The sequence below is a fragment of the Pundamilia nyererei genome, unplaced genomic scaffold (genome assembly GCF_000239375.1).
Source record: "Pundamilia nyererei isolate P.nyererei 1_Seehausen unplaced genomic scaffold, PunNye1.0 scaffold00128, whole genome shotgun sequence".
NCBI classification, from domain to species: Eukaryota; Metazoa; Chordata; class Actinopteri; order Cichliformes; family Cichlidae; genus Pundamilia; species Pundamilia nyererei.
The window spans coordinates 684959-710318 of record NW_005187529.1 but is presented as its reverse complement, the minus strand read 5'-3'; the positions used below and the strand labels follow the sequence as shown (position 1 = coordinate 710318).

Here is a 25360-nt window from a genome sequence, read left to right as displayed (position 1 = left end):
TAATTTATCATCGACGTGGTGGATTTTAATTGGCCTAATGCTAAATAGTTTGTAATTACTGTGGTTGAGTTCCAGGCAATTTAACTCCAAATCAGTCACTTTTGTGCACCCTGAAAAATCTGGGCAAATAAAGACACTGGCTAATAAACTTCTTTATGATCCGTAACCTCCAGGTAACAACACAATTCTACTCTGTGGTTTAGAGCTGGGCGATATAAGATTTTTTCATATCACGATATGTTTTTTTCATTTCAGGCGATAACGATATATATCACGATATAAGCCAAATAACTATATATGTACGATTTTAATGTGCTGTTGCTCACAAGTAAAATGTGAAATAATCAGCAGCTTGTTTTGATTTAAATATTTATTTCCCATAATAAGTTCAACAGGGTAGATGTACTTAAAATGAGGCTTCAGTTTAGGCAAAATAAAGGCAAATATTACAAACTTTCACAAAAGGGAGCCGCTAAAGCATTTAAGTTTCAAAATAAAACAAACAAAACAGACTACTAAATTGTCAGTTCCACTTAGAAACAAAATATTAATTCTTTAATTCTTTATTGGTAGCATGTCTTTAGCAAGACAGTAAGCTAAGGCATTCGTTATGTTGATATGTCTCTTAGCTTTTGGTAAGACGCTGGAGAAAGCCGACTCAATTGACTGTTGCTGCTTCACAGGGATTCCCCTTGTTGTTTTCAATGACGAATTAGCGCTTTTAGAGATTGAGCGTGCTCTAGTGGGTGGCACTGCTTCAGGTGATAAAAAAGGTTTGTTGTATTTCTAGACTTTGTGGGAACATGCTTTTGGCACAATTTCAGTGCGCGTTACTCTGTTTTTTTGTCAGACTTCAAATAGCCGAAATACCTTCACACTACGGAACTTCTCTGGCCTTTCCTTTCGACAATCTCTCCAGCATTGGAACCGTCATCTGTGTTCTCTTCGGTAACCTGGTCACCCAAGCTCTCGGTTGATTTTTCTGTAGTTGGAACACTCATTTTCTCCATTACCCGGCCGGCACGGCGGCTGGCTGCTTCCCAAACAAATACACATGTGCGGCTTGGCACTTGAGCTGTATGTAACAAGTTACGTGACGTGACGCTGCGGCTGTGATTGGTTCGGCTCTGCGCTACTTAATTTGTATTGGCTATTCATTTTTTTTATAAGAAAGGAAGAGAGAGAGAGATGAGGTCTATCACAATAGTTTCATTTTTCTGTCGAGAAAAAGTTATTTCGCAATACATATTGTTATCGTTCTATCGCCCAGCTCTACTGTGGTTCAATAGATAAAAATGCCATTTCACATTAGGTCTCAATACAAAACCACATACTGTAAGTTTGTTACCGATTCCTGTATAGTTTTAGATAACAAATCCACAATTTAAAAAACAACAACAAACACTCACATTCCTCAGGCTTCATCTCACTGACTTTCTGTAGCCACATCTTCCACGTTTCACAGTCACAGGGCTCATGGGCTTCACCTTGACACTCCCTGCAACACATACAGACCAAGGTTGTTACTAATACTAAACTAAAAATTAGAACCTAGTGAAAAACATTTTAGTGAAATAAATTAACTGTTAACTGTTAGTTCTATTTCACCGCTTTTAGGATAGCACCTTATATCTTTGTGGTTTGGAAAGTAGCAGCAGTCCTAAATTTTCTCTGTTTGTTAGTTTCCTTTGTATGAGGGACCTTTCAGAAATAAAAGATTTCTTAAGCAGACACTGTCAGTAATCACATTTTGTACACTTTTATCTATACAAAGCACCTCCAAAACTTATAGTTGCCATTTCATCTCTTTACTTCAACTAGCTTACCCTGCCCTGATTAAGGACATGATGAGGTCAGGCATGGTGAACAAACAAAAAAACAATTGGTGAACAAAAATAAACAGAAAAACCACCCCAAATATTTGCCTAACAATATTTCTTCGCATTAACTCCATCATTACTGTTTCTTTTGGACAACTGGAGTTTTGAAAAGCAAAAACAATACTGACCAGCAGAAGAGGTGGCCTTTGCCACAATCTACAGCAGGGGCCCGAAGGAGGGGAAAGCTTAGGTGATCTGAGGTGGAGGCTCCAGGGCCCTGGGTGTTCAGGCGTACCGCTCTTTCGCACCCCGCCTCTGGACACCATCGGATTGCCGGATTGTTTTCTACAAATGCCTTCAATAAAAGCAAAAGTCAGTCAGAAGTTTAACAATCTTTTATTAAGCTGTATACCTTTTAGTGTAGATGACACTAATAAAGCTTGAAATAATTTAATTTAAAAGTCATTTTCAAATCTGTTAAAGATGTTTAAGTATAAAATTGTTCCCTCTGTATGCGTTCTGAGACCATCTACAACAGTTCGATATTTAAGGAATAGATTCTTGAACACAAAATAAATATAACAGCCTGAACATATTTCAACTAAAAAGGCTCTTAAAAAAATTAAATTAAATTTAAAAAATGAATAAATAATAATAACAACACATACATACACAGCCGTTAGCACATGATCCTCCTTATGGGGACCTGATATGTTTAATATGCTGCTGAGAATATACCCCAGAAGAATCGTATAGTAGAGCTGGGCGATAGAACGATAACGATATGTATCGCGATATAACTTTTACTCGATAGAGAAATTAAGCTATCGCGATAGACCTCGCCGCTCTTGTCCTCTTAAAAAAAAAAAAGGTCAGCCGATCCAGATTCAGTAGCGCAGAGCCGAACCAATCACAGCCGCAGCGTCACGTCGCGTGACTTGTTACGTACAGCACAAGTGCCAAGCCGCACGTGTGTTTGTTTGGGAAGCAGCCAGCGGGTAATGGAGCCAGCGCGTAATGGAGGAAATGAGTGTGTCGACTAGACAAATCAACCGAGCGTGACCGAAGAGAAAACAGATGACGGTTCCAATGCCGGAGAGATTGTCGAACGGAAGAGCCATAGAAGTTCCGTAGTGTGAAGGTATTTCGGCTATTTCAAGTCTGACAAAAAACAGAGTAGCGTGCACTGTAAATTGTGCCGAAAGCAAGTCTGGAAATACAATAAACTGGTGCATGCGTCACACTGTGCGCCACGTTATTGTTTCGGTGAAATGAATTTCTACAATACTGTTACTGCAGTGTTTAAATGCTTACATATACACACAGTTACTGTCCGTCCACACATACGACTCTGTTCTGCTTCTATGCCCCAGCTTTGTTTACTTTTTCCCACTGAGGCTTCTAGACTTCTGATTGGCCAACATTTCTGCACGGTTAGGAATCTAGCGCCACCTGCTGCTTTGGCATGTTCATAGCAGCGTTTTCCTTCATTTCTGCCTTTATGTGTGGACGGGATTATTTTTTAAAACGTAAACGGAAAATCTCCGTTTTCAAAAATACCCGTGTACGTGTGGACGTAGCCTCAGTCTCTGACTGGAAGCGCTAATTCGTCATTCGGCTTTTGTCAGACTAAAGTAACTGTTAAAACTGTTTGAAAAGCTCAGCTATACAACAAGGAGAGATTGAGAATTTCCTTTTTGTTCTCAGTTTATTTGATACTGACAAAAGTTAGTCAGTTTTGTCTGTTCTTCTGTAAAACAAACTAAGATTTATTTTTAGAATTAATACTTTGTTTCTAAGTGGAATTGACAATTTAGTCTGTTTCATTTGTTCTATTTTGAAACTTAAACGCTTTAGCGGCTGTCTTTTGTGTAGTTTGCAATATTTGCCTTTATTTATCTGAAAAAGTCTCATGTTCCTTAAGTACATCTACCCTGTTGAACTTATTATGGGAAATAAATATTTAAAAACAAGCTGCTGATTATTTCACATTTTACTTGTGAGCAACGGCACATTTAAATCTTACAAATATAGTTATTTGGCTTATATCGTGATAGATATCGTTATCGCCTGAAATGAAAAAAAACATATCGTGATATGAAAAAATCTCATATCGCCCAGCTCTATCGTATAGTATAGCTTTTATTTTGGAAAGAGCCATTTCTCTGTAATAAACTCACTCTCTCTCTCTCTCTCTCTATATATATATATATATGGTTATGCCTTTTGTTAAACCTTACCATACTTTGTGCCCTCACCTTTCTGTTTTCCTTGCTCTGCATTAACCATGTATCCCCGGCACCAAAGCATCATAACTTGGTTAGTGGCTGCTAGTCTCACTCTGTCCTCCACTTGTCACAGAGAAAAGTTGACATTTCTCACTAGAACATTGCAAAGTTGAACTCTTTCTGTTAAGTGCCCCTGAATTACTTATTTTACAAACTGCTAATGTGTAATTACAACTCTAAACTGAATGAAGAAGACATAAAAATATGTTGAAAGAAAAATGAATAATATTCATTGTTGCTTGTGGCACTTTGACAACAAAAAATGTCATTGTTTCAAGTAAAGATTATTTCACACATAACCGATTTAATTCCTCTACCTTTATTAGTTATACCCTTCCATTTAAGTGAGTAATGGTATTATCATAACACAATACGGCAACGCCAGAATCATCTTTTATTCCCGACAAAATTATTTGAATATTTTGTGCTGGAGGCTCACAGCTCAGTTCATTTCAATTCCTTCTTTTTTTGTTTTCATCACTACCTTGATGTCAAACTGGAGGTAGCGCTTGTCCATCTCTCTGGAGACCACACCCTCTATGACTTCCACTGGTACTAGCTGGTAGCAATCAAAGGCTGGGCAGAAAATGTTGTGGGCTTCTCCTTCTTGGATTTTTAAATTCAGAAAACTTTGAAAGCATTCAAATAATAGTCAGAAATGAGATATGCAAAGAACAAAAACACTGAATAAGATCTGTGCACGCATAGTACAGACACCCCAAGCAATCTGCAGAATCCTCAGGCCATACCAAAATACAACTTACCCTTCCCAACATGATCTACAAAAGTCGTGGCCACAGGGCATGTCAACAGGTTCTTCAAAGACGGAGAGGGAAGAGATGCAGATACCACACTGTGAGACGTAAATATCAAACCACAATATTAGCATCAAGATACACTCTATTTAAACTCTTTTAATTTTTTGAACAAATTAAGTCAGTTTTAATCAATAAAAAAATAAGTAAATCTGGTATAACTTCAAAAGGTCCTTGTGTTATAGTCCTGTTTTGTTCTGTTACATAACCGTGCCACTGTTTACAGTCTTTGAAAAAGTCACTGAGTTTTTCTATTTTTCTATTTTTTGCTTGAAATGCCAGAGTTTGAGAATGTCCTGGCTTGGGAATGTTCTCCAAATATTGTGATGTGAGGGCGATTTTAATGTGAGACGACATGTCAGAGGTGGAGAAGTTATTGAGTTGATATGTCAATGTGTACAATTATACACAACAGTAGCCCGAAGTAGTTTATGAAAAGCCACTGTGCCAATGTTATGACCTCTGCTAAGCATGTGGCTCATTCCCATTTCTATTATTAGATTTATTTTTCAGATACCCACAGAAAGTTGAATCACAAACAAAGAGTGTATTTGACACACAGTCAAATACACAGGCCTTGTTACAGTGAAAGACTGATCCTCACAAGACATAAAGAAGGCAGTGTACTTCAACAAAGCAGGTATTGATCTGTGAAAGAGCAGAATGTGATAATCAACTCTAACCTTTAAACGGGCCTTTGAGTACACTCGGTCGATTGACACAGGGCAGTTCAATTACGCCTTTTCAGATGCACAACTTAAGATACCCTCAGACATTTGTCTGACATGTTCATATCTTTGATGTTTCAATCCAGAGTGTTTTGGTGTTTTAAGTAAACCCCTGATAGAGAGCAACTGAAGCTGACAGCCTTGATTTATAGATTAATAAAGTGTGTCAGCTTTAGCTATTATCCATCAACACACATCGCCAATGGATATATTCATTCATCCAAAAAGATATGTCTTTATACTTTTCAGAAACTGTCAAAAACTATCTGATTCTCCCTCCAGGTACCATCATTTTAGTTTAAAAATCATTACTACAAATTTGAAATAAATTTAACAACCAAGAAAACAGCATTTTCTTCCAAAGAAGCCTCATAAAGTTATATATTTTAAAAAAAAGTCTGCAGTATGCATTTCTCACACTGCACTGCCATCTCAATTCCCAATTTTGCAAACTATTCCAGAATAAAGTCTAAACCCAAGCTAACCGACCTCACAAACCCTGATTTTTATAAAGCATTGTCAGTCTCCAATAGCGAGCAGTAAACAAAATGAGTTGCTGTCAGCAATAAATGAGATAAAGGCTAGATGCCTAGTAAACTTTGTTTTGGTCCAGGACATATTACTTTTTGCTCACAAAAAAGTCAATTTCCAAACACTTTTTATAATTACGGGAAATGCCAGACTAGATCAGGATAACAGGTGGGCAATTAAACAGGGAGTTTACAGCTCCTTTCACAGCAAGAGGGCAATAAGGTTCCTTTCCCTCACTGCAGGCTTTGTAAAAACACTGGTGGAAAATACACCTTTCATGAAGCTTAGAGAGCACACTTTAATGCTGTGGGAGGTGTAGTTGTTGAAAGCTGAAAAAATAATTATCTACAGTGACTGAACTACCACTACCTCCCTCAACCTTTCACCCAAAAGGCCAAAGGAGGGAAAACCAAAACTATTTTACTTACGAAATGTATGCACCCCCATTATATCTCAGTGCAGACTGTAAGTGTCTAGCAGCTACCGTTGATCACAATTCACTCACCTTCTGTAAGTGCTTAAAAAACTTTCCAGTATTTTTAATTAGTTTAAAACTAACCCCTGGTGGTGGTATCACTGCGGACTACCCACCCCTGCAAAACAGTCGCACGAGAGTCAACACTCTCCCTTACGTGTAACAATGTTAAAACTGTGAAAACAATAACATGACATCTTTAGTGAGACGTGCCCAAACATACAGCAGTAATATAACATAATATAACATAATATAACATACGACATGTGCAGCCGTCAATCATGTTTGATAAAGAAGGAAAGCGCAACATGAAGGATGTCGTATCTTAAATTAGCATATTTTATATAGCATAACAAAACTCAACACTGTTCAGGACTTGCCTACATGATAACTGACAAAACACTGGATGACATATGAGAAAAGGAAGCCCTACTTCTGTTTATGTTTGCAAGGTAGACCACTGGCATGAATACTAATGACTTCTAGCAACATATATTTACTGGGAAAGAGTGAATCATTATGCAGAAAGACATCTGTGATCATAAAATTTTAAAGAATTCAGCTGAAACACTTCAGAAAATCTTGGGACTCCATGAATTTTATTTAAATATGCACTGCTATACACATTTTATGGGAATGCTGCCAGTTAATCTATGCACCTCCGTGCCTAAAGCTATCCCCTGCTGCTATAGGATCACAGTCAGGAAAACATGCTGTGGCCGACTGTGATCCTTTTTCATTTGATCGTTCTTTATCAATAAGTACAGTTAAACAATGGCTAAAACTTTTTTCTCCATTTACTGACCTACATTTATCAATCTAGAGCTGTCACAGTGTTTTCAGCAAAAAAACAAAAAAAAATGGCAAGTGGATTTCAACCCTGATTTAAAAAGCGTATTTAGTTACGTCCACCTTATAAATTTATTTGTCTAGCTTTATCAGTTCAGGATGTAGCAGTAAACAAGAGCCATCTTGTCTTACCAGAGAAGACTCCTCATCAGCAGGCATGAGGCTGATTTGGTCTGGTGAAGTGATGGAGGAGCGGGTGGTCCTAGGCGTCCGGGGAGAAGGTAAGGTGTCCCAAGCATTGCAACCACTTGGGGGTGGGTTGGGCATTTGCACACCTGAGCGTTGGCAGCACTCCGCCGCATTGGCCATCCAGGCTTCTAAGAGCTTCTCTCGGTCCCAATCTGACACAAAAAAGACAACTTATTTTAGTATATACTACCTGGAGGATGAAACTCTGCTTGTGGCATGATGTTTTCATCCGAACGATCAGACCAGTGACTTGAGGTGCAGATGTCGGTATGCAGAGAATTTTTAAAGGGGAAACAACGCAGTGCAATAGGTGCTGATGGACTGGAAGTCAGACACACATTTTTATAAGATAACTTGATACCTGTTGTCTAACAAAAAGTTTACGATGATCCTTGTGTGTGGCTTAAAAAAATTTGTAACAAGGTGCTGAAGTTAATTGGTTGCTGCCGTATTTCTTATAGTTTTTTCATGAGTTTATTTAAATAACTGAAGCATCAGACAGCAGCAGAATCAATGCACAAGCTTCCTAAAAGCTGTGTGCATTTATGCATGTGACACAACAGAGATAACTTAATTACTTGTAATAAATTATTCCTGACACTGACACAGGATAGCTCAGGATCTAAGAGCAAATTACATTGTTTCTTTTCAGAAAGGTGAGATGTCCCACAGGCTCACAGTTTATAACCTACAATTTAGAAAGTTACGATAACTGACTGCCAGTGCATTATACGTCACTTTATGTAATGTCTAATTTCCAGTATAGCACATTTAGTAAGTGCTGATGGGATGTTTGAATAAAATAAAGTTGATGTAAAAGAGACAAAATGACGATCTAAGGAAAAAAGAAGCTTCAGAAAGAGTATTTCTTTATGCAGGAATCAGGTGTGTCATGACCAGAGTAACAACTGAAAGCACAAGTGGTGATGGGACAGGAACTGCTCACTATAGTATGATAGTGATCCAGAATGTCCTGCCCTTTGGGAAGGCAGTTAGTTTACTATCTTTATTTAAGTTACTAAGGACATTATCAGCAGAATTCAGGTTTTTCCACTCCATACACAGCATTGTTGTGTCTCCTGCACAGTTGCTGGTGGCAGTGAAATGTGAATGCTGACAATTTTAAAAAACCACCCAAGAAAATATGAGGCAAACTCACGGTGGAAGTAGACGGGTTTACAGAATGGGAAGAACGATTCCAGATCAGGAGAACAGTGATGTTTAATCATCGCGCCGGCTGTTGTTAGTGTGAAAACAGATTCTACAACCTTTCCTCTTGCCAAAAATGTGGTGATCTGCTCTGAAGAGCTCAAAGCCTGCCAGCTACAGCGCAGAGTCCAATATCAATTCACAGAACCTACTTTCTGTGAAGCACAAAATGGAAGATAAAGAAAAGACTTTTTTCCTTTCACTAGCAACTATAAACACGCAAGTTATTGTCAAGACACAAATAAGAAGTACGCAATGTAGCAGGGCCAATTAAAAACATTTTCTGACTGTTTGAAGATTACATTTTTTTTACAATACTTTATGATTAGGCCTAAAACAGACATAACATACTGAATATATGAATTCCCATTTAACCTGTCAAAACAAGACTTAAGTTTGAATTTCATGGACAAAAAATGCATTTCAGTGAATCTCATTTTACATTTGTGTGGATTCTCAATAGAAATGGTCCAGTAGCCACCAGCATTTAAGCCTTTTAAACTGCCAACAACAAAGACCTGCTGCCATCTGGTTTTCTGTTTTAGAATAGCTGTTTAATCTCGCATCAGGACACGGACAGATTTGAGAGGCTCTCAGTATAAATATTGGATGACTTGTGGACTGTGCCCGAGTCCAAATAGTCTACCCTCCTAAAATAAGGAACACGACCAGGTCAACTGTGCAATTAGGCCATTATCAGCCTCAAGACAGGTTTGCCACCAATCAAATGACTAACGCTCTAAATGGCCTCCTTTAGATAATGAATGTCGTAACAACCCCTATCCCAATCTAGCTCCATTCAATTAAAACTAATCAATGTGTATGGCCCTATCTTAAAGCCTTTAGCCATTATATAGAGTCTGAAAGTGAAGTCTTCACATTTAGTCTTAAATATCAAAAATTAGTTGGGAAATACAAATTGTCAGGAACAAAGAAAGATGGAAAAGCAAGCAGTTCAGCAGACGAGCAATGAGGAGACGATAAGAGATTGTTACAAATTGTGGAAATGAGGCTTTTTCGAAATGAAATGACATGCGAGTACAAAAACCCTTCTCCAGGACATGCAAAATGCTGAAATGTTTCAGCAGTCCCATGATAAAACTGAATAAATATAGCACCATTCTGGGGTCAATCTCCCGCCTCTGAGCTCTTAAAAGTGTGTCTCATATGTAGCACACAGCTCAACAGACAGCCCTTAAGCCCATTTAATTAAAAAATGAGGTGGTGAAGTCATACACAAACATTTTTGCCAAGTTGTCTGAAGTAACGATTTACAAAAGCCTCAAATCAGTAAAACTTTCAGAAACACTTGGACACACCATCTTGTGTCCAGCTGTAAATGAAGCAAGTTTGAAAACTGGTGGGTTAAGACTGCAAGTCTAATAAAATCTGATATATTTACTCAGTACTTGGCCAGGCCTAAGTTAAGAGTGAAGTAATTAAGACAAATTCAGGAAAGCATATTTTCTCTGCAGCACACTACTATTTCTAGGAAAAACATAACAGAATGTAATAAAAATAAATTAGACGTGCCAAGGATTTTACATAAAAATCCATGGTTCACGCTGCGGATTATTTAATCTTATTTACAGTAAATCAGGCGCGAGCCTAAGTAACCTAATTAAGCAGTGTTTGTTCTCAAATTGTTTGTTGAAATGAATACGCTCACTAAAACTACATTTAGATCATGTAAAAGCTCTCTCCAGTGACAACAGAACAAGTCCAATTCTTTCAGCGTACTGCATATTTATAGAAAATAAATCCCTTATCCAAATACAAAAAACACTTTCTGTATTTTCTATTTTGTAGTCATTTCTACATTTAAAAAGCATGGTAACCCCATGTAAAATGCACCGTTACACATTTTCACAGCATCACAGCCACAAGATTAGAATCAGGGTTTCACATTAGGTGCCGATACACAGAACCTCCTTAGAGAGTGACCAGGAGAAGCTTTTCTTATTTTAAGCTTGTTTGGTTTGGTCTTACAAGCTATTAAATTGTGTGGTGTCATGTTTAGGTCTGAGGTCTGCAGCAAAAGGCTGGAGATATCTAAGTCTGCTAAGACATAAAAAAAGTCTTGAAGTTATTCTCAAGATCGGTCATTCCACTGTATTAAACAGCTGCCAATTTGTACCAGACTCCTTGCTCCAGCAAATTAAACCCAAACAGAACAACATAAAAAGTATAATAAAAATACCACAACATTTCATCAAAGGGTCTTCAGCCATTTCTTACTACTGGTGTCAAAAGGCGTTCATTTACAATAAGATGCAGGGAAAATCTGAACTGCAATGCAGACGTGCCTTGCTTATTGAGAGGATCCTGCTTATTGGTCTGAATCCCACTGAAATGTCGTGTGGATTTTAAAACAGGCAGTGTGTAAGAGAAACCTTAGATTAAACAGGATTTGTATGGAAGAGCGGTCAAAGACTTTAATAAGCCAATATCTGAGACAGGTGAACAATTATGCAAATCATGGCCAAGAGTATACTTACCTCGTCCACTAAAGTGTATGTATGGATGTGTGTGTATATATATTGAAAAGTGTTGAAAAGTGTTTTATGTGGTGTTAAATTAAATCTAACCAGTGTATCAAATGCTTCCTTGTCCATATACTTTAACTATGTATGTCATTTGTTTAACTACTATGTTACTATGTTTACCCATTAAGCTGTCAGGATATTACTAGTTCAAATAATTGAAAGGACAACCAGTACTGTGTTTGTTTAATAGTACCATGGGCACGTAGCAGTGCTTCTGCAGTGAAAAGAGGGGCTTGTAGCATGTCAGCTGTCTCCACTATCAGCATGTCCTTCAGCTTCCGAAGATCCTGTGGCCGCAGGCCCTCGTACAACTAGAGTAAAGGGTTGACAAGAACATAATAAGAGAGGAAATGTAAGGACAAAGATAAGAAGTAAAAGGAAAAAAAAGACAGGTTGTCAGAGAAAGGTAGAGAAAGAGACAAGAGGACAACAGTGGGTGAGATTGGGGAAAAGGGTGATGGGTGAAATAATGGTAGGAAAGAAAGATTGTGAAAAAAGGGGAAGAGAAAATAAAGAGAAAATAAGTACTACAACCACCTGAAACATAAATGATTGCTGACACATGACTTAGCCAGACCCAGAGAACTAAAACTGATGATGATGATGATCACATGTTTTAAGCTAGACTGTTTTGTGTGAGTAATTTGTGAGTCTGTTTGTGTCCAACCAAAACAAGTTCAAGTAAAGAATGTGACTAACTCCTGCAAAAATGTAAACACTGAAATACAGTCAACTAGTGGATTTTTCCAAGAGCAAAGTTACCATCATATGTTGCTTCTATTCCTTACTTATGTAGCTAAAGGGTTATAAGGACGAATCAAGTGTAACAATACAGAAGCTGTGTGGGATCAGCCAGGCTAGGATGACCAGGGTAGCTCATTTAAAACAGTTTGACCTAATTCAGCAACAACAGTGAAATTACTTTTTGGGGGGATTTTTATAAACAGCATGCTGTGGACTAAAGTTTGGTTCTAATAACATTTTAAGTCACACCAGCTGAGGGTGATAAACTGAAAGCTATACACCCACTCCTTGTTGGTGTGTTATACTGTACCTCTCTTCGATCTAGGGCTGCATATTCTGCCTCAATACCCTCTGCCTCAGGGGCAAGAGAGAAGACCATCTGCGACTCCAGGCGCAGGGCCAACTCCTTGTGGTGCTGCTTCTCTGCAGAGTCACATGGAGTCTCGCGGTTTTCATTCTCCGCAAACAAGTCCGCTTCTCTCTGCACCAGCATCTGAGCACGAAGAAACAAGAGGAATATCTGGCATTGAACAATGGCACACATCGTGCATTGAAGAACAGATACTAAAGCTCGCTGACTATATATGTAGTTCCAAACACCTGTGATTACTTGCACAGTGGAGTACCACTCACCCTGTAACAATAATCAGAGGAAAGTATCCACAACTAAGGCATGAAACTGTAATTACAGTTATTTTGATATAGACTGCAATTATGACTTCAGTAAAAAATAAAAAATAAAAATAGCAACAACTTACCCACCTCGAGAAAACTGAAAAAGAGTTCACTTATATCCACTTTACTTCAAAGTTCTTTGTAGAGTATGGCACACTAAGTCTTGATGATCAAGTGCCAATTAAAGGAGCTCAGGTAATATTGAGAGCAGTACAAGAAAAACACACACGTTAATAATGTGTCTTTTGGGGGGTGGTGGCTTCTGTTGGTAACTGTCATTTCTGTGCTTGAGTCTACTTTTTTAAACTGTCTGTGAATGGCATTTCTTGACACCCTGGAAGTAGGGTGTCTCTTTTTCTGTCACAACATACCTGTCTGCATCGCCAGCCTCGACATTATGTTCTGCACATGGTGCAAATTGCATTTTGTAATAAACTGCATGGATTCTGGGGGGAAATTAGAGTGAAGGCAACAATAATATTTCTATAATGAAAAGTCATCTAAATAAATGACAGTGTGCAGAAATGCGATCATTTAAAATTAGTACCAGCTGTACAGCAGTTCTTTCTGGGGATTTCCCAACTATTGGCTGCTTGCCTTTCCTGAAGCACATTTTAAGAGCAGCATTTGTAATTTTGTTCTATTACATGCAATAACAATAAAGTCACGTGTAATCTATTTGACTGTTATATCTGGTGTGAGCTGTCCAGGAGATTAATTAAGTTGTACCGTGTTCCATAGCATCTTCCAAAAACTCACCAGCGAGGGCGAATGAGAAGATGCAAATTACAGTTCCCTACCGAAGGTCAAGATTGACTCTAGGACAAGGCCACACGTGAGGATCTATTCTACAAATATTCATTACACAAAAGAGCAGACACTGAATGATGTGTGTGAGCATCAGAGTTACTCTGGTCTCATTTATTATCCTTCCCCTCATATACTCTCTGCCCTTGTCTTAGTGAAACTGGTCAGTTTACAGCTACAGAGGCTTTGATCATAACCCCCCAAAATTTTCACACTTAAGAAAATTTTACACTAGCCCAGAGAAAATATCTGCAATATCTTTTTATTATAATCTCACCTCAACACAAGTCTTCATGCCTGAGGCAGCAGCATAGTGTAGGCAAGTGTTTTTCTTGTTGTCAGTGGCATTGACATCAGCCCTTTCATACTCTCCATGATCCAGCTTAGCTCCTGTCCATGCTAGCATGATCTGAAGGCATTCCCCTCGTCGCTGTTCATCTTCGTATGGCCTTGAGATGCGGGGATGCAAAGCTCCCTCTGAAGTCAGGATCTGAGGCCCCATGCAGAGAAGGTGCAGAGATGTCTCATTGTGCACGTTGCGCTTGTTAGGATTGCCATCTTTGCTTAGGAGAAAAGACCTAAAAGAGAATAACAACATGACAAGATGGTTAAATTGTAATGCGTTGTCTTTTGTGGGATACTGTCAACAGACTGCAAATTCTTATGACATCAGTGCTGATTCAGAACGTAAACATGATTTTTTTTTTTTTAAGATAAAAAAACACGAGTTATGCATAGTGCATGTAGCTTTTCGTGTAACTGAATATTTTACAGCATTTTAACTGCACAATATTCTAAGAAAGGAGAGCTGTATACTGCAACGCAGGTCAATTCCTTCCCAAAATAGTTTAGATTTCAACATTTCATTGCTTTTGTGAAAACCATAAACTAGAATTATAGCTATACAACCAGTTATATGACTTAAACTACTGTTCTTGTTTTTTTAAGAGTAAGGCCAGAGTGGGATAAAAACAAGCACAGTCTGCACTGTTAGCTTGTCAGATAGGAAGCTCTTGGAACGTCATTCTATTCCAGCTCAGCATGTTGCATTCCTGAGAGCTGCTAACAGATGGCTATGTAGAGACACAGATGGGACAGAGACATATAGAGAAAAAAAAACATGAAAAAAGAAAAACTGAATTTTAAAATACAGCAAAAGTGAAAAGATGGAATAAGCTGCCATTGAGTGATAAAAAAAGAGAAGAAGTCAGGTTAAGGGTTACTAGACATAAAGCTTGAGAACCATCTATGACCCAATCATTATCAGGCCCTGTCAGAATAACAATTTTTCCTCACTGACAACACTCAAAAATATGAAGTATACATTCTGTCTGCTTGCGTATTTGTTTTTATTTGGGCCATATCCTAACCTGAGTAGGCGTGTCATGGCGTGCCGGGCAGCATAGTGCAGTGGAGTGTTGTGCTGATAGGACTCTCCATATGTAGAGTTGGGATCTAGAGCCTCCTTGAACTGTGGGTTGCTCTCATACAGTTGGCAAGCCAGCAGTTCATCTCCATTGATGAGAGCCTTACGGAACTTGGTCGCTGTGTTCCCCATTTCGTCCCCTACCGTGGGTCCAAAGGTCTGACTGGGACAGCAGCCTCTTAAGTCGTCTTCCACCTGTTCAAGTCCAATAAGCCAGCATACTGCATGTCCTAATAAAAAGACAAAAAATTGGAGTAAAACGTCTTTATGCCTGAGCCTAATAAGGCTCTTCAAGCGAGAAAATGGTCAAGAGGTTTGTCGGTCATACAAGTCTCCACATAATCCCAATAAATCAAAAGTATTTTCACCAGTTTCAGGAAAAGCAACTTTGTCTCGTTTTGTACAGCTGACTTCCACTCCCTCTGGTCACAAAACAAGAATTCAGTCTTCAAGGGTGCTCGGGCTGCTCTGCCACAAGCTCCTGCGTCAGCATCACCACTGCACTGTAAACCAGCTCCCTGTTTCTCTTTTTATTTTTTCGAATTTATTTATATATTTTTTTTGAATACCTAAACATAGTGAGGACAAAGCCCACACAGAGATGGACAAGGCTTCCTCTGGCATCACCAGGAGTTTCCGCTTCACTGTGCCAAAGCTACTCATCCCACTGAGGCCAGGGCTCATTATGAAGCAAGATATCCTCAACTGAAGAATAGCACACAGCAAGTCCGCTTTCCGCTTCCACCAGGGCACCATATGGTCACGACCGTCAGGGCAATGTGATACCTTTATGTATTTTTAGTAAGCGGCAGCAGACCGAACACAGGACACAGCATAATTTGTTTTTATAATAACACGCATTCAATTTCCCAATAACAAAATTCTCACTGGTGGAGACAAGTTATGTGTGCAATGGAAGGAATGAATACTCACCGAAAATCCCCATCTCCCATTAATACCAAGCATTCCATAGGTTAGTAAGTAACTGAAGACAGCTAACTATTTGCGCTGTTATATAAACAGAGTCAAGACCGTGGACAGGTCTGACACACTGTTCTAATCAGTCAATCTTTAAACTAAGTAAGGAAGATAAGAGTGAGACCTTTGGTAGTCTTCTGGGAAAGTGTGTTATTAACTGTAACAAAACGAATACCAAAGTTATGACGTGGTTATCTATTCATCAATTAGAATAGCAATATGGCACAGACGTGTTTTCACTCTTTAGTAAGATTGGTAGAATGGAGGCAGGTGGAAAATAAACAAGTATTAAATATATGAATGATTTATCATTTATTCAGTTGGTAAATACTGTCTACATTTACGTGTGCTAATATCGACCATTTTAACATGTGAAATCATCCCCTGCCATCATTGTCGTACATTTAAATAACGCTATCCATCATGTAAACAGACCAGCCAGTGGAAGTGAACACCACCTTAGATCAGGCGTGTGCCATGTGATTACCCCAGTGGCCAGACACCATCACAAAGCAAGACAAACAGTATGCCACCTTGGCATACAAAAAAAGCAAGAAAGAAAAACACCTGATCTTTGAACAGTTATATAATCTCATAGTTTGTAACACATATTACTCGACGAGCTTGCTCTCTAAATGAATAACTACAGCATTAACCTATCTTACAACAGTCAACGACACTCCCCCGTTACAGCTTCAACCAACCACATCTAACTAAAGCTCACAGCAACAGCTAGCGTTAACATGAGAAAAATAAAAACGTTATTCCACGTAGCCGCCACTTGTCACTAAACTACTTCATGCAGGCCTGTATCCACGTCGTGCGGTGTTTACCATTTTCGCTAGCAGAAAATCGACGACAGCGTGTCATGTTGTGTTAATGAACAGACCCCGATAACGCTTTGTTCCACTGCTGGTTAAAAATAAAACCAATCTGCCGACAACCAACCTTAGAAAACGTTAGCTGCAAACCATTCCTTTTGTCGATAATGCCACTGGTACTGACAAAACACTCTGCTGCTTTGCTAGCTATATAATATTCAAAAACAAAAAACCTCATGACGCTAGCATCTGCGTTGACCAACGTCAGTGTACACGCTAGAGGCTGGCTGAGCTAGCGTGCTAATCTCGATGCTAGCCAACTTGACGGTAGCAAGTACAGTTGAAAAACTCCGTAAACAATGAATAACAAGTATTTCGACTTACACTGATTGTACATCTTGCTGTTGTACACCTGGCCTTGTGAGTGAATTGTCAGTCGCAAAGGGTAAAGCAAAGAGTTTTCTCGTTATGTGGGGCAAACCTGTATAAACAATGTGAGCTATGCGCTGTGCTGTTGCCCCAGTCAACTCTCCGTTGACTCTGGTGGCTCCTGCTGGATACTAGTCGGGTTGCCAGGTTTCAAAACAACCCCCTAAAACAGGCGAGAAAGACGTGGCCGGCTTATTTTTCAAAGCCTAAGCTTTGCTTTAACATTAATTTCAACCAAGTGCATGTTTTTTTAGTTTAGTTTAGTTTGTTTTTGTTTCCCTTAGAAACTACAGCTATTTACACCTTCATAAAGCCGGGCATCATATCTGAAGCGGAAATAGGTAAGATAAGTACGGCGTACGCGCTTACACTAACGGAAAAATACCTGAAATCTTTCTAAAACGGGTAAATCTATAAACACTTCTGCTTTAGGCTTCTCTGGAGTGAACATGGGATGGAGTAGACGTTCAACTCAACAGGCTAATCATTTGTAATAGCCGCCATTACAGAAAAAGACCACTAGAGTGCGCCAAAGTCCACAGAAAAATCACACTGCTGAGTGGCGCCGTTCTTCATTTTTCATCTCCTACACACGCCTCGTGAGTAATTGCAGAAAGTATTTCTCAGTTGCATTCACAACCTACACCAAACAAATACTAAATGCACAGTACACTGTATTTAAGCAGAGGCTTAGCGGTCTCCACTCACTTGAAATAACCACATCGAAACTCAACATAACATGTGTGCCTTTTATTATCAAATAGTTGAACTTTGCATTTAAGGTATATACAGCATATTGTTCTCATATATTTAAGAATGCACACATTTCATATGAACAGGCCTTCAATATATAATCTGTAAACACATAGCTTAATCTCAGTGTAAGGGTAGATACATAAATGTATGCAACAATGAAATGTAACACACTTTAAAAAAACAAAAAAAACAGGGCACCTTAAACGAATGCTTTGGCACTTTGTAAATTTCAGTTCAATAAAAGGGGAGTTAAAAATATATATATATGGTTTGGGAACAAACAAAAAGCCTTAAGACGGAGACGCTCATCGTACCACGTGCATTTCTTGTAATGCCATAATTTTTCTTCATCATTTTCTGTCTTGCCACAAAAGAAACAAAAAGACATTTATCACTGCCAACACAAAATAAGGGTCTTCATATAACAAAAACAACAACAACAAAAAAAATGCTAAAACAATATTTCTCATTCATGGTAGCAGATGAAGACCAAACAAATGTTTAAGGGTTTGTGTAAAATGGATAGTAAGCTGCCATGCTTTTGGATGGGGGGGCTTCCTTGCTGTAGCCATTGTTGGTGGGAACAGAGACCAAGTCCTCACACTTGGTGTTGCTGGAGGAGTCCTCCGTGCTTGGACCATTGAGAGACACACGCCTTCTTTTGCAGCCCAGAGAATAAGAATTGGTCTTGTCTAAGGAAAGAGCTGATGGTTGTGGGTCTGTCCAGGAGCTGATCAGTGCTCCGCTACCATTCACCTCCTCTTCCATCTGTGCTTTAACCTTTTCTGAGTCTTCTGGGAAACTGGCAGTGGGGCTGGGTCTGGGGGACCAAGGCAGACTGGATGTGACTTTTCTTTGGTATGCTGCTCTAGACCCCCACCCTGCAGACATTGTAGTAAACGGGGAGTCTGGGTAGTAGCTAAGAGCGTGAGAAGTAGGCATGGGCAGTGATTTGATACCATAAGGAAGCAGGGAACTTGAATATTCTCCCTCATAGGGTGTCAGATCTAGCTTGTTGGTGGTGCCACTGCTACTTCCCCCTTGCTGCACTGAGGTGACAAACCACCTCTGCGAAGCTGCGTCTTCTGACTGAGGCGAGAGGAGGCTGTTAGTCTGCGGTACAGCTCTCTCACTGTTGTAGAAGCGATTCTGAGGAAGGTTGTTGACAAACTGATCCTGGAAGAGGGGCTGCATCGCGTAGCGGGTGCCAGGGACAATCTGGTGGGCACGGGGAGAGTCCGTAGGAGACGGCGTAAGGCGGTCATTCTCTGGAGCTGTGTACATCCTAAAAATTAAATAAATAAATGTACTTATGAGACATGAGGTCAAGACAGTTCAATGTGAAAGTTCTTTCACAATTAGTTAGTGTAGCCACAGTATGATGTATTTGTTTGCTTTGAAAGAGATGCACAGCAATGTAAGCGCATAGAAAATACTCACGAATCATAATTGTCTCTGAATCCTTTGGCAAAAGGGTTGTGATCAATTTTCAGCTGCGTGATCTAAAACAAGGCACAGCCGAAGGTTAAGCTACATTTTAGATTTGGAAAAGCAAAGAATAAAGGAGCATCATGCTTGTGTAGCTATAGACCTCATGTTTAGCTTGCTTTGGAAAACTGTGGCTGATTAAAGTTAGAAATGGCTTCCCATGCCAACTGAACAAGTTTTAATAAATGGGAATTCTAAACTGATTAAAAATCTATAATATGCAGTATGTAAATAATTAAATATAATGCATGCATACGGCTCTGAGGACCTATTAATGGGAGCTTATATCTAAAATAAAATTTAAAAAAAAACAAAAACAAAAAACAACAACCACCAAGGGAGGCCGGAGTTTTTCCACACTTACATCCGTGTTCTGGTAGGCAGTGACTGCTATAAACTGAGTCTCTGGAAAAGTAAAGCACTGGGTCTTAAGGTCACTGTTAAGGTCTTCCACTCCATCCTCTGTCACCTCCACAATGTGCAGCCTTGGCTGGTACTTATGCAGGGATTGCAGAACAATCATCTATTGCGTAAAAAAAAAAATAATGATAATTTTGAAAAAAAAATTAAAGCACTCTATAATTTCCAACGTCACCGCTATTCACAAAAAAATTCAAATCTATAAAAGCTTCAGTGAATAACTTTGTGTCCTGCAATTATATGACTTAAGCATTATTTTTGCACTACTGTAGTTTAATTTCATCACATCATCTTTGCATAGACACAAAAATATCTAAACTAATTTCCTTCCTAGCACAAATTAAAAAAATTAAACAAACAATGTAGTTAGCTCTTCAAGTCTGAATTAGTCCGAATACAAAACGCTTTCATTGTGCCACATTAATTATCAAGGTGCCAATAAACAAAATATAGTAAAAGTACATCACTACAGTTTATATTAAACAGACTAATCTATATTGAAAACAACAACTGAATGAAGGTTTGGTGTAATGGAAAATGTTTTGCCATTTGCAACCTATTTTGAGGGTTACAGGCCTTTAGTTATTTTCAGCTTTGAGTTTAGTACCTGTGAAGTATTGTGGCTCGTCCCTTTGTTGTTTGTGAGTTTCAGTTTACTGAAGGAGATTTCTTGTCTCATCCAGTGAGCCCCTGTGTTTGGGGACTCCGGGTGGATATAGATTTTGTTCCCTTAAATAAAGAGAAATACATTTTCCAATATTTAAACTCAAGATTTCCAAAACAAATTACACAAAATTCTACTGAAAACATGGGACTTTCCATTAGGAAAAGCTGGGGAACCCATGTTTTGCTCCATGGCCTAGTTGAGAAGTTAGGCTTAGGCTATAAAATAAGCGAATTTCTTTTTCTTTGTTTGTCTTTTTTTTTTTTTTAAACAGAAAAAAAAAGTCTTTTGGGGGATGAAATTGTCTTAAATCCGGGTGAATTTTGCTTTTAAATCGCAGGGGAAATGTTGAATTCAACTCAGTTTAAAATATATTTCTTTAAAAAAAAAAAAAAAAAAAAAGAAAGAAAGAAAGAAAGAAAGAAAGAAAGAAAATAGGCACTATGTACCCTTTTCGGTACCTTGGCTGCTGTTGTCCGCTTTCCCACAGGTGACCCACTTTCCCCCCTGAAATCTCCAGTGGTTTGGATCCGCAAGCACCACTTCCACAAACACGTTATAATGCGCTGTCACACTGAGACCAGCTATGTTAAAGCTGAGGAAAGGGAACATCCGTCTGCAAAAAACAGAGAGGGAGGATTCAAAGAAACAGAACATTAAAATAAATATTTTGCTAATAAAGAAGAAGAAGAAAAAGAACATAAGAGAAACTGACAGACAGTTAAAGGAAATTAAAGGGAAAAGCTTCGGCTCTAACTTTGCACACTTTTCCTGCCATCTCACCTGCCCTGCTTGGTGATGATCATCTCTGTCTGGTGTCGGTGGAACTTGAGCCATAGAGGTCGGTTGCAGAGATAAACCTGGGACCTCACCCCCGGGCCGGTGGTGGCGGGGGGTAGAGCCATGTTACCGAGAGCGGAGCCCGAGCTGGTGTATGGAGGGTAGATGCAGCCGGGACTCTGTCCGAGCTGGTAAGTGGGAGTAATGTGACTGCGCCCGGGGGCTGAGGGAGGGAATCCGGCCGGTTGCAACACGGAGCCCAGGTGCAGTGATGAGGGATACCTTCCAGCACTGGACGGGGTGTAAACCGCCCCGCTGGGGGTGTAGGGGATAAAAGAGCAATGACTGGCTGCTTCGGGACTTTGCTTAGAAATAGCGGATGGGATATAGTACCGGTCAGCACTCATCCCGTGCTCCGTGTACCTGTTGCTAACAACCGGATCATCCCCCTCCACAGCCGGAGACTTGCGCCTCTCATCTGCCGTGTCTTTGGAAGAAGAATACGAACTGCTCTCTCCTTCACTCCCGAGCATCTTTGCTTTTCTCTTGGTTTGGGCTCAGCTGATGTTGCTCTCTATCAGGGATGTCACCTTCCCTTCTTTTCCTTTCAGGTGTCTGCTCCTAAAAACAGGCTCCCCTGCAAACATCCACTGGATTCTGAATGACTGAGACAGACAGAAGCAAACAGTGGTTACAAAAAGACCTGAAGTTGTCCCTAATACACATCTCAAGCTGTCAAGTCGCATACACAGTGAGACGGTTGCAGGAAATGACCTCCATATCACCGGAGATATTTGTGGGCGTACCAGGGTGTGGTTGTGAAGTATGTGAAGTCAGTCTTAAAGTGCTGGATTTCAGTTGTCGTGGTCTCCCCAAAAATAGTAACTTTACTGAAAACAAGGCTCTTTTTTGTTGCCATTTTCCCCCCTCTTACGTTTTCCTCCGCTGTTTTAAAAACACGATTAGCTAATCAATTAGCCCTAAATGCGTTCCAGTGCGGCTCATATACTACACGTTTTTTTAGATTTTATTTGCTCTTTGATGATATACTGTATTCACAAGTTCAATAGTTCGGCTATAATAATTAAAAGAAAATGATATAAGTGCAACTGAGCAGCTCAGGATTTACAGTTATTGGAAATACTGGAGCGATATTAACAAGCTCGCTGGGACTCGCTTCGAGGTAAGAGCCAATTTCTTGTAAATCATATGACAAACGTGAAGCAATGCACAGATTTACGGGGGTAGACGTGAAACTCGCCCGCGAGTTTTGAAAGTCGTAGCGTTTTCAGTATCAAAACTAAATAAAATTGCAGATTTGTCCGACCTAAATATATTCCGATGGAAACGAATATTTATTCAATTTAATGCTGTCCAACAAAAACAAATAATTTGAACAAAAATGTATGCATGTTTATTTTATTGTTTTTAATGTTGGCCTACTTCTCAGAGGAGTAATAACACTAATAATAGCAGTTAAATCGTGAAGATTCATTTTACGTGTAAATAAATAATGCTATCAGTATTCAGAGGTAATGGATTTGCATGCATTCAGTTCGAATGAGGTTGTGTCCCAACGGGATGGCCGACGTGAAAAAGAAAAATAGCCAATTATTTTTCCGTTTGAAGAAACCTGTGATGCTTCTTGGATCAGACAGTCGGATGTGAGAAACCAAAAGAACCGGAATTAAACGATATTAATACAGAGGTGGGTGGGAGAAGAAATGCAAATAAACCAGACACTAGAAACTTATTTACTGTGGATTAATTCGTTGCAGGCTGAATAAATAAGTTGTTTGTTGCATTTATTGCACATTTAAATGTAAAATAAAGCTTTATCATCATAATAAATAATAATAATAATAAATTCTGCAAATGTATTAGTTGCATTTGAAAATATATATAATTGTATTTGCAAACTTACCAAGCCTCCAGGGTCCTCCGGTGTTTCTAATTAAAAAGCTTCAAGACAAGAAAGTATTAAAAACTTAAGACAAAATCAGCACAGATAACCGGTGAAGCTGTAAACAGCAAACGGCATCATGCTGCGTTTGTGTCCGGAAAAATAATAATAAGGCAGCAGAGTTTATAATAAAACCGGAGCCATGCGGAGGCGGACTGATCGGAGCGCAGAGACGCAGTCCCGCTTTCACCGCTGCTCTCTCCTTGTGGCCATGACGCGCAGACAGCAGCCTCTTTTATCAGATCTCCCTCCGATCACCAGGGGAGGGGCAGGGGATCCTCAGCATCACAGCCAAGGTGTGTAAAAGCGAAGCTGCTTCCAAATCCAGCCGTGAATTGCTCCCATCTTCTAATCTTAAACAAAGACATCAGCAGAATAAAATAACAGGGCAAAGTTAGTTGTGCTGGGCTTATGGCAACCTGAGTGTGTTAGATAGTCATATAGGTAATAAGGTGACTGATTGTGAAAGTTGTTGTCTATGAAGAAAAGAGATGAGGGATTTGGAGTCTTTGTCAACATACCACACTGAAGTTTTAGATGAGAGATACATGAAATTAGCAACACCCAAGAAAAGTGAGTAAAAGTAAACTCAGGAAACCGGGCAGTCCACGTTTTAACCAGCAGTGGTATATGAAACGTGTCAGAGTATAAAGAAGCTGTTTACCACTATGAACATGATAAATGTTTTTGTTTTGGTTTGGGGGTTTTTTCTCCTGGATAACAGCATGTATGAAAAGCACTTCTGCAGAGGTTACAGATACTCTATTTGCTCAGCACTAATGTGCTAATGAGGATGGAGAGTGAGGAGCCCCACCTATAAGAGCAGCCAAGTGAAGAGGGTCATATTGCTGCTTTGAGATTTAGTCATAACTGAGCTAAATAAATATATGAGATAGAAAGACATTCATGTCTTTCAACCTAAGTGACGCTGGAGCCAAAGGTAATTTTATTCCACATATCTGCAGAAGGAGACGTTTACCGTGGAATTCACATACAAATCTACCTCTTGACTGTCTCCTTTGTAAAAGTAAAAGGCCATAAAACTCAGAGGAGGCTTGTGTAAGATTGTTTCCTCTCTTTGACTTTTTTTTTTTGTCTTTCCACTTTTAAGTTCAAAGGAAAAAATCCAATCCAGACCTTGACTCATGCTGAGTTACCCTTTCAATGGCACACCTTTTCAACGTCTTAAATGCCCACTCGTTTCTCCTCAGTAGACAACACTTGGTTGGAAGTTAACATGACAAAGACAAAGTGAGAGGATTAGTGAAGCGGCTGAACTCACCACACATCAAACAGGACAAATGAAAACTATCTTAACTGCAAACAGTGGAATACGCTTCTGTTGTTTGTGCTGATAAACGGATTGATTTGTTTTGATTGTTTCACGGAACCGATGAATATGGAGGTAGAATTCACAGTTTTTTTGGTCTTAGGTTTCTGTGGCGCTAAACTTCCTCTGAACTTAAAGTATTTCCACCCGGCTAACTGTTTCCATCTTCACCAGCCATACAACAGGCTTGATTGAACTTATTTTTTTATAATTGTTAGTATATATTACTCCCCAAATAGATCATTTTCTAAGGTATTTTTTAAAAAGGCCACTCTCTTTGTAGTGCCGCTTTGTAGTGATTTAAAATTAAAAGAAAACTTAATTGAACTTTCTTCCCATTTACTTTCTCTTTCTCAATTTAGCATACTATCAATCTGACACAGCAACACATGTGATCACCTGTTTTGATGGTAAAATCTATGAGTCACAAGTGAGAAAGCAGATTCTCGAAAAGTTTCTAAATATACTTCTATTTTTCCCAGGAGTGCAGGGACTTGCACATTGACGTGTGAGGAACAGTAAAAGAAGAGAGAGAAAAAAGGCATTACCTGCCTTTAAAATCTTCTCCTTCTGGCAAGAAAAATGTGCCTCTATGTATTTTATATAGTTGGATGTTTAACCTTATGGAG

The 25360-nt window shown here is 39.2% G+C and overlaps 2 protein-coding genes across 7 annotated transcripts in view; both read right to left on the bottom strand.

The window, feature by feature from the left end:
• ankib1b (ankyrin repeat and IBR domain containing 1b) overlaps nucleotides 1-17448 on the bottom strand; it is a 35766-nt gene extending 18318 nt beyond the window's left edge. Inside the window, exons 1-10 of one of the 4 annotated variants that reach the window (XM_005743156.1) lie at nucleotides 17286-17448; nucleotides 15047-15332; nucleotides 13954-14254; nucleotides 12505-12687; nucleotides 11644-11761; nucleotides 7639-7847; nucleotides 4873-4961; nucleotides 4593-4737; nucleotides 2009-2175; nucleotides 1410-1498 (exon numbers count right to left, since the gene is read on the bottom strand). In XM_005743156.1, coding sequence (XP_005743213.1) covers nucleotides 1410-1498; nucleotides 2009-2175; nucleotides 4593-4737; nucleotides 4873-4961; nucleotides 7639-7847; nucleotides 11644-11761; nucleotides 12505-12687; nucleotides 13954-14254; nucleotides 15047-15234 — 1489 coding nt within the window. In that variant the 5' untranslated portion in view covers nucleotides 15235-15332; nucleotides 17286-17448. Of the gene's footprint in view, nucleotides 1-1409; nucleotides 1499-2008; nucleotides 2176-4592; nucleotides 4738-4872; nucleotides 4962-7638; nucleotides 7848-11643; nucleotides 11762-12504; nucleotides 12688-13953; nucleotides 14255-15046; nucleotides 15333-15470; nucleotides 15628-16913; nucleotides 16933-17028; nucleotides 17161-17285 lie in introns of those variants that run through there. The other 3 variants (XM_005743157.1, XM_005743155.2, XM_005743158.2) reach the window with 3 other exon arrangements.
• A 628-nt stretch (nucleotides 17449-18076) lies between these two features.
• Nucleotides 18077-23595, bottom strand: eomesb (eomesodermin homolog b). Of its 3 annotated transcripts, none has more exons than XM_005743153.1 (7): nucleotides 23363-23595; nucleotides 21442-22103; nucleotides 21120-21274; nucleotides 20602-20723; nucleotides 19939-20097; nucleotides 19527-19588; nucleotides 18077-19371 (listed from the first exon to the last, which is right to left on the bottom strand). In XM_005743153.1, exons 2-7 carry the CDS (start codon nucleotides 21969-21971, stop codon nucleotides 18588-18590), a joined length of 1812 nt encoding a protein of 603 aa, XP_005743210.1. In that variant the 5' UTR covers nucleotides 21972-22103; nucleotides 23363-23595; the 3' UTR covers nucleotides 18077-18587. The 3 variants fall into 3 exon arrangements, with proteins under 3 accessions (XP_005743210.1, XP_005743211.1, XP_013768835.1); XM_005743154.1 differs by lacking the exon at nucleotides 23363-23595 and adding an exon at nucleotides 22187-22238; XM_013913381.1 differs by lacking the exon at nucleotides 23363-23595 and having other exon boundaries at nucleotides 21442-22183.
• Nucleotides 23596-25360: the final 1765 nt, after the last annotated feature.